We start from the raw sequence: 8315 nt of genomic DNA, 5'->3' as shown, positions 1-8315 counted from the left end.
ATAAACAGTAAGTCGTGGTAATACTATCATGTTGACTGTACTGTCATCTTGCAATTCTCTAAACTTAGCTTATCGTCTATAATTTTGTCACTGTTCAGTGCAGGCTTTTATGGTCATCTTGACATGCGGAGACATGTCTTGAAGGACGTTAGTCCACATACAGCATAGTACATACTTTACAGCTTACTGCACTTTATATAACAGTGGCCTTATGTGACTCACACACTACCCTTTCTGGAATTCCGGAGGCATCTATCTTTGAGCAGAGCCTAACTGTTAGTATTAGCAGTATAATATCCAGGAATATTCTGTTATTTTATTTGTAGACATATGGGAAAGAGCTTTGCACTACATGTGGGTTTTATTGAATTGAGTCTACAGATGTAGGAGCTTAATTTGTGCTAGTTTGTTACAGAAGGAAAATAATCCTGCAGCAACAAGAAATGTCAATCATTATGTGGATTATAATTCATGGACAGGTTTTGGTAAGGCTTGATGCATTTTTCATTAGGACAAATCAAGTCTGACATTTTAAAGTGGAAATTGCAAACTTTAGAAGCTTTTTGAAACCTTGAATAGCCTACAAATTTGTATTTCCTGCTGAGGCAACAGAATAGTGATCAAATGAAGATCGTACATCTGTATGTAAGATAAGGCCTATATAAAGTTATTGAGCTGTATGTTTTCTAAATACCAGAGGCAGTGTGTCATCCATATCAGACTTTATCGGCCTATTGATCATGACTCACCGCTATACAGTGGGGTGCCAGGACAACAACCTCTCCCTCAATGTGAGCAAGACAAAGGGGCTGATTGTGTTCTATAGGAAAGGAGGGCCGAATAGGCCCCCATTAACATTGACGGGGCTGAAGTGGAGCTGATTGAGAGTTTCAAGTTCCTTGGTGTCCACATCACCAACGAACTATCATGGTCCAAACACACCAAGACAGTTGTGAAGAGGGCACGACAACACATTTTCCCCATCGGGAGACTGAAAATATTTGGTATGGGTCCCCAGATCCTCAAAAAGTTCTACAGCTGCACCATCAAGAGCAGGCCTGGACAATTCCAGTCATTGGGGGCTTGATTGGTGTCATACTTTTCCCCCTATTTGCTACTGCAAACACACCTGATTTAAACTAATAGAATTTTTAACTGAAGATCATGGTTAGTTGATTATTGGAGTCAGATGTGTTAGCTGGGGCTGGGGAAAAAGTGTGACACCAATCAGGCCTCCGAGGATTGGAGTTGCCCAGGCCTGATCAAGAGCATCCTGACTGGTTGCATCACCACCTGGTATGGCAACTGCTCTGCATCTGACCGTAAAGCGCTACAGAGGGTAGTGCGTACGACCCAGTACATCACTGGGGCCAAGCTTCCTGACATCCAGGACCTATATACTAGGTGATGTCAGAGGAAGGCCCAAAAAATTGTCAAAGACTCCAGTCACCCAAGTCATAGACTGTTCTCTCTGCTACCGCACAGCAAGCGGTACTGGAGCGCCAAGTCTAAGACCAAAAAGGCTCCTTAACAGCTTCTACCCCCAAACCATAAGACTGCTGAACAATTAATCAAATGACCCCCCTGTACCTGTACCCACGCACATTTACTTGGTATATAGCCTCATTATTTTGATGTCATTTTATTGTGTTACTTTTTGATTTGATATTTTAAAAACATTTTTTTTGTTAATTTAATAAATATTTTCTTAACTCTATTTCTTGAACTGCATTGTTGGTTAAGGGCTAGTAAGTAAGCATGTTGTATTCGGCGCATGTGACAAATGACATTTGATTTGATGTATGTCTCTACTTTTTTCTACCTTTTAGCAATGTGAGAGGAAAGAGACATTGCTGTTGCAGAATAGAGGTCATTAATGTTATACTACGGATTATGGTGCACCCAGTGTTGGTGTGTGGTCAATGATCATCTTGGTTTGATGATCATCTTGGTTTGTCATTGAATTATACAATAAACTTTCTCTTGGATATAGTTCACATAATCTAGGACAGTGATAGTAAACTATACAGCAAAATCACTGTATCATATTGTTTTAAAAGGGGTTGAACAGGTTCATTGACCTCAATGACACCCAGCAAACTCATGGACACTTTTGTTTCTAGAAACAAGTATGTTTGATCCTATTATGTTCTATTTGCTACTGCTCTTAAATTTCTGATAGCTTCTTTGTTTTCAAATGACCAATGCTATTATATAGGCCTGTTATATAATTGAGTAAATACGTTGAATATTGTATTTGTAGAAGCAAATACCTCATGCGGACAACAGCTAGGAATGTTCTTGATTTATCTCACAGAATGCCATTATCACTAGGCCATTATCAGCAGTTTGTTTGTCTATATGTCATTGTGGATGTTGTTGTTGTTGATAATGTTGAACCTTCCTGCTGTCCACGTCTCTCATCCATATACCATGTCAGAGAATGTGTGTGTTTATGTTTGCGTATGTGTAACAGATAATGTCCAGTCATTCCACTCCATCTTGCCTGACCACAGTGACCAGTGGAAAACTCCACTGTGTCTGTCCCTACCTCCATTAGAGCATTAGTGATCCCAATGCCTTTCTCAGCTCTTATCTCCTACCCTGGGATAGCCTGGCAACAAGGCATCCCTCAACTCCTCCCTCCCTCTCCCTCCCTCCCAGCAAGCCTAGACTGTTTACTCTTTCTGGGGGTTAACATTTAACATTTACACCGGAGCACCATAGCTGACTGCAGCATCAGAAATATTAGACAGCAACTTCACAAGTTACTTGGCACTTTGGCTGGCAAACCTTTGAAGTGAATTGAATTGTATTATGGGACCTCGGACAGCTGGTAAGGGCTACTTTTATTATGTGAGGCAAATATGTGAAAAGTGTTTATTTTAGGGATATTGAAATTGTCCACAAGTAAATGTGGAACTGTTTTCACTTGTACTTGGGCTCTACTAAGTATTTTTAAATGATCACATTTATTTGTTATTTTGGAGAGATTGAGAACAATTTTATTGATGACAAATGATAGATCAGTCCAATTATATTAAACTATAAATTAGAAGAGATACAGAACATAGATGAAAGCATTATCGCATTGAGTTTGACGGGGGGTGAATTCTACCTTTATTTTATGTGCCACCATAATGGTATGCTGATGATTGTTATGTAGCTAAGTGCAGTATCCATAGCTACATGGATAGGCTGGTACATAAATATTAGCTTGTCAGGAAGTGTTATTGTGATATCAATCAGGTCAGGGAGTGTTGATACAGCACATTGTGTGGCTATATTTGATTAACAGCAGACGCTTAGTTCTTTCAAAACACTCAGATATGAAATGGGAGACAGGGGGGGGTGTGTGGTGTGTGTTTGATGTGTTCTATTGTAGATACTACAGCACAGTAAACAGTTATGAATGTGTGTATGAAATTTCAGAATGAATAACATGGCTTCCTTTCGTTATTAGTGCTTTTTCCTCTCAGTACACTTTGTCAATCACTCTCAATTATACAACATGTATATGTTCTCTCTGTCCGATATCTCTATATATTCTTCTTCTCCTCTCAGTCACTCCATCCAAGGAAAGAAAGATGGTGTCTGGGGCGCATGATAACAGTCTTAGTAGTGGCAACAGTGGGTATTATAACAGAGGCCCCACGCTTACCCCTACCTCACCTGTGCTGTCAAACCCCAAATCAGGTAAGAGTCTCTTTGGTCTTCATCTAAAGCTCTATCACGTCCTATCTACTGTACAGATTCAATATAAACACCACTGTTCATGATTACACTGAGAACCTGCTAATGAAGTGTTTGTTCCATTGACAGTGCTGAAGAGACAAGTGAGTCCAGAGGAGCTGCAGAGACCAGGAGGCCCATACATAAAGAGGACATTTACAGTACGTTACCACAGTGTTATCTCTTATTCATGCCAAAAGCATGAAACTCAACCAAATATCATTCAAATCCATAACCTTTTTCATGAGTACATTATATTTGTGATTTCACTGACTATTTTCTTTTTAAGTAATCTGATCAATCTATCTCCAGATTGTGGGTGATGCGGTGGGCTGGGGATTTGTGGTCAGGGGGAGTAGGCCATGTCACATCCAGGCAGTGGACCCCAGTGGGCCTGCAGCAGCAGTAGGAGTGAAGGTGAGTACCATGGCATTGTGGGACATGTAGTGTAAAGAGCAGCTCCAGTGCCTCCAGGTTGATAGCTTTGTCAAATCAATATTGTTAGATGGGTACGCAATAAACGTCTTCCTCTGCTATATGCAGCTCTCATAAATTATATTCAGTACGTACAATATTTGACCAAAGTCTGTTTTCCAGGTGCGCCAGTTTGTGGTCTCTGTCAATGGTCTGAACGTCCTGTCTCTGGACTACAAGATGGTCAGAAACCTCATCCTCACTGGAAAACGAACCGTGGTCATGGAGATTATGGAGGAGTCTGATTGTTGAGGATGAGGTTGTATTGTATTCGGTTACAGTCAACTTAAGGTCTCAGTCACCCATTGGCTCTTGGAGGCGGAAAGCGTAGAGTAAGAATGTGGACTGTATTGGCCCAAATAAATCCATAGAAACCTTATGACCTTGATATGGAGCCATATGGACTTAGCTACATCATCGACCTGAGACGAGGGTCACAGAAACGGCGACCCCACAGAAACCTGATGGGCCCCACTGTGAAGACGTGTGTTTACATCATCAGTCCAAGACTGACCAGTGTTCCGTGGTTAACATGGTTCCAGCTTGTGCTTTTGTTCTCTTGAGGCGGTTTAGACTTTTGACCTGTTCGCCTACTCATTGCCATCCCCCTGCTGTTTGCTTTTCCATCCACTCCCTCCTATGCTCCAATAGAGGGATCCTTCCTAGAAAGACTAGTATTTAGGGTGTTGTTGATAAGTGAGGTGGCACATATTGTAAACAACTCCATGCTTTCTGACATGGCAGAGGTGTTTTTAAATATAAGTTGTTTTGTTGAATTAGCTTGGCATTTTGCTTTGAATATGTTTGGCATTGAATTCTTAAGTTTGGTAGCAGGAGCAATTTAAACATTCTACTTATATTGGCCTGGAAATAGCACAATGCTGTAAAACTGCAGACCACATACTGCCTAGCTGCATAAAAAGGCTTGAATGTCATCTCGGTTTCTCAAATCAAATTAAAACAAATCTGATTCCATTGCAATGTTTTTGGAAACCCACAATACTGACAAAAGTTCAAATAATCAGTCAGTAGTAGCCTATCAATATGTTAATCCTTTTTTATTTTTTAAACAACAAATGAATGTATGATGTCAAAGTGAAATAGATAGGTTATAGCAGTGATATTGTGCATTTTGTAGAATACTTCAAGTGTAATGCATGATCACATGGTCCAACATAAGGTATGAAGGACCAAAAGCACTGAAGGATGTGTACTTGTATATAGCCATACACTGTAGCCTGACCCTATACATTTGCTATGATCAACTGATCTTTAGAGGGTATTAGTGCAGGCAGGCCAGCAAGGAGTATCTACATTTGTGTTAGTGTTTGATCAGTGTGTAAATATTTCAATTAGCCAATGAATTAATAAAATAAAGTAATTCAATTCAAAATATTAGCAAATGTGTATTTCAATGTATCAATGTTTATGATATGATTCATCACTTGCAAATAATACATTTTATAATCTTTAAAAAAAAGGAATCACATCAAATGAAGCAAATTATTTTAGCAACATCAAGATTATGGCTAGAATTTTTACTCTGCTTCAATCTAATGGCAATAAAGTAACAGCATGTATTGAACCATGACAGGTACTTTAAACAGCAATAAAATAAGAAATTACCTTGAAGATCAAGATCGACAGGATCACATTGGCATTCATAGATTAAGTGGACATAATATCTGGTCAAGGAGAGCATGGTGCTATAATATCGTAGATTACATAATGAACTATAGTATAAGGAACAACATTCAACAACGTAAACAGAGCCATAGATTATATATGACTCTGACCACCAGGTGGCAGTATGTACCACATATACAACTCATATTCGCAAATTGGATTTCATTGAATGAATATCCAAATCTCTTTAACAGGCTTTTTCAGTACTTTAATATGTTTTTTTGTTGTTTTGTCATCATGTTTGTTTGATGTCACATCTGCCACAATAATATTACAATCAATCGATCACATTTATTTATAAAGCCCTTTTTACATCAGTTTATGTCACAAAAGAGCTTATACAGAAACCCAGGCTAAAACCCAAAAGAGTAAACAATGCAGATGTAGAAGCAAGGTGGCTAGAAAAAAACTCTCTAGAAAGGCAGGAACCTAGGAAGAAACCTAGACGGGAACCAGCTTATGAGGGGTGAGGGGTGGCCAGTCCTCTTCTGGCTGTGCCCAGTGGAGATTATAAGAGTACATGGCCAATAACAAACTACAAGCTATTTCCCTGCATTATAGATTGTTTCCCTGCATTATTATTAAGCTGCTATCACTACAGAGTAATAGAGGGATACAAACATATCCAGCTTCGTGCCAGTTAGTGTAGGAAATGTAGGTTAAGATATCTCTCTTGAGGGCATTACATGGGTTAAGGGCTCAAGGGTTTAAGTGCAGTAGCATAGAATGCTCTTTAGATGGGTCAGAGCATGTGTCAAGGGCAGAAATAGTGAGCTATTTCAAACTCCATCTAGTGGGGGGATTATTATAAATATTATTCTTTATCACCTCTGTCATGACCATGACCTTGCTGTCATGGCTATACCTAAAACATGGCGTTCCTAACTACCCCTCTGTGCTTATAGAGAAACATTGGACATTGGGCCAACTGGGAAAGGTGTGTAGCCTAAGACTGCATGGGGTTACCCATGCTAACTGTACTGCATTCAGTCATCCTTAAGTCAATGATGTGTTAACTGTCCATTGATGAATGAGCAGTAGTTTGATGTGAGATGGTCTAATCAAAACAGCTATCCCGAAGTTACTCAAATAAGTAAAAATAAATTATTTTTTTCAACAGCAAAAACAGCCCTTGCTGTTGAAAAATATAGTTTTTTAAAACTTATTTGAGTAACTTCGGGATAGCTGTTTTGATTAGACCATCTCACATCAAACTACTGCTCATTCATCAATGGACAGTGTGTTTGGAACCATTTAATAAAAAAATGAATTGTGTGAAACATTAAACTTGATTGGATATTCATAAAAAAAATGTTTAGGCTGCACTGGAGTGCCATCCTACTCATAACACCAATGTGGCAAATTCGGGGGTAACCTGCCAGGGACTCTGACCATCAGTTCACACCTTAACCATTATTCCAATAGGTCCAAACCTCTTGAAGCAGTTGCTAGGTTGTACTAAGGTTGCTGCTATATGTTCTAATTTAATAGTATCTTAACTTGAGTGCGTGCTATATGGATCCTTGGGATGCCCCTACCCCATTGAAGTTGACATTTAAAAAGGTTAAGGTTAGGGCAAGGTAAGGGTTATGGTAAAGGTTAAGATTAGGGCAGGGGTTAAGGTTAGGGTTTTCAGGTAGGGATGTCCCAAGGATCCTGGATTCCACTGGGCTTACTTCCACAGGCATTAACACATTTGATGTGGTCAAGAAATGTATTTTTTAACAAAGTTACTTTCCAGAAATCATTTTAGCCCTTACCCAACCAATCAAATAAAACGTACCCTGATGGTACATATTTTGGTTACATAAGTATAAGATTGATAGACACTTTCATACATGTCCCATTTCATATTTAGCCGAGAACAACTTGCTGCACCCTGATGATATGACAGCCAGATAGATGGAATGCAAACAAATAATAGATATTATAAATTGAAACCTAAAATTGTTGACATATTCAGATTTTGAGAGGACTAGGCTACTCGGAAACCACTCATGTAGCAGGTTCACAGGTAAATATTGTTGTTATAGGCCTACGTAACAACACGAATGTATGTGTGTGTGTATGTAATATAATAATAATAATAATATGCATTATGCCAAGATGCCATATGGCTGGCTGATTAAGCTACCTAAATGTTTCAGCCAAATCAGTACATTCTCCCCTAAGAGGAACGAACAATTGCACGCGTTCGTGCTGACCAGAAGCGCGCGAAAAATACATACCTGAAAAAAAGCTCGCAGATGAATGTTAAAAACAGGTAGTCTGCCCCGCGGGCGGTCAGACATTTATCTGCCTCTATCGATATTTAACGAGGTGAATGAATGAATAGCTCAATGGATGTGTGAATGAATAGCTCAAGGGGTGGGTGAATGAATAGCTCAAGGGAGGGGGGAACGAATAGCAATGCGGGATACACC

The 8315-nt window shown here is 39.4% G+C and overlaps 1 protein-coding gene across 1 annotated transcript; it reads left to right on the top strand.

The window, feature by feature from the left end:
- Nucleotides 1-2523: 2523 nt before the first annotated feature.
- LOC112233117 (DEP domain-containing mTOR-interacting protein) lies at nt 2524-5604 on the top strand. Its single transcript, XM_024400532.2, has 5 exons — nt 2524-2836; nt 3565-3696; nt 3823-3893; nt 4045-4149; nt 4330-5604. Exons 1-5 carry the CDS (start codon nt 2818-2820, stop codon nt 4456-4458), a joined length of 456 nt encoding a protein of 151 aa, XP_024256300.1. The 5' UTR covers nt 2524-2817; the 3' UTR covers nt 4459-5604.
- Nucleotides 5605-8315: the final 2711 nt, after the last annotated feature.

The sequence above is a fragment of the Oncorhynchus tshawytscha genome, linkage group LG31 (assembly GCF_018296145.1).
Source record: "Oncorhynchus tshawytscha isolate Ot180627B linkage group LG31, Otsh_v2.0, whole genome shotgun sequence".
Lineage (NCBI taxonomy): Eukaryota > Metazoa > Chordata > Actinopteri > Salmoniformes > Salmonidae > Oncorhynchus > Oncorhynchus tshawytscha.
The sequence above is the reverse complement of the archived record's forward strand: the minus strand, read 5'-3'. Positions and strand labels throughout refer to the sequence as shown.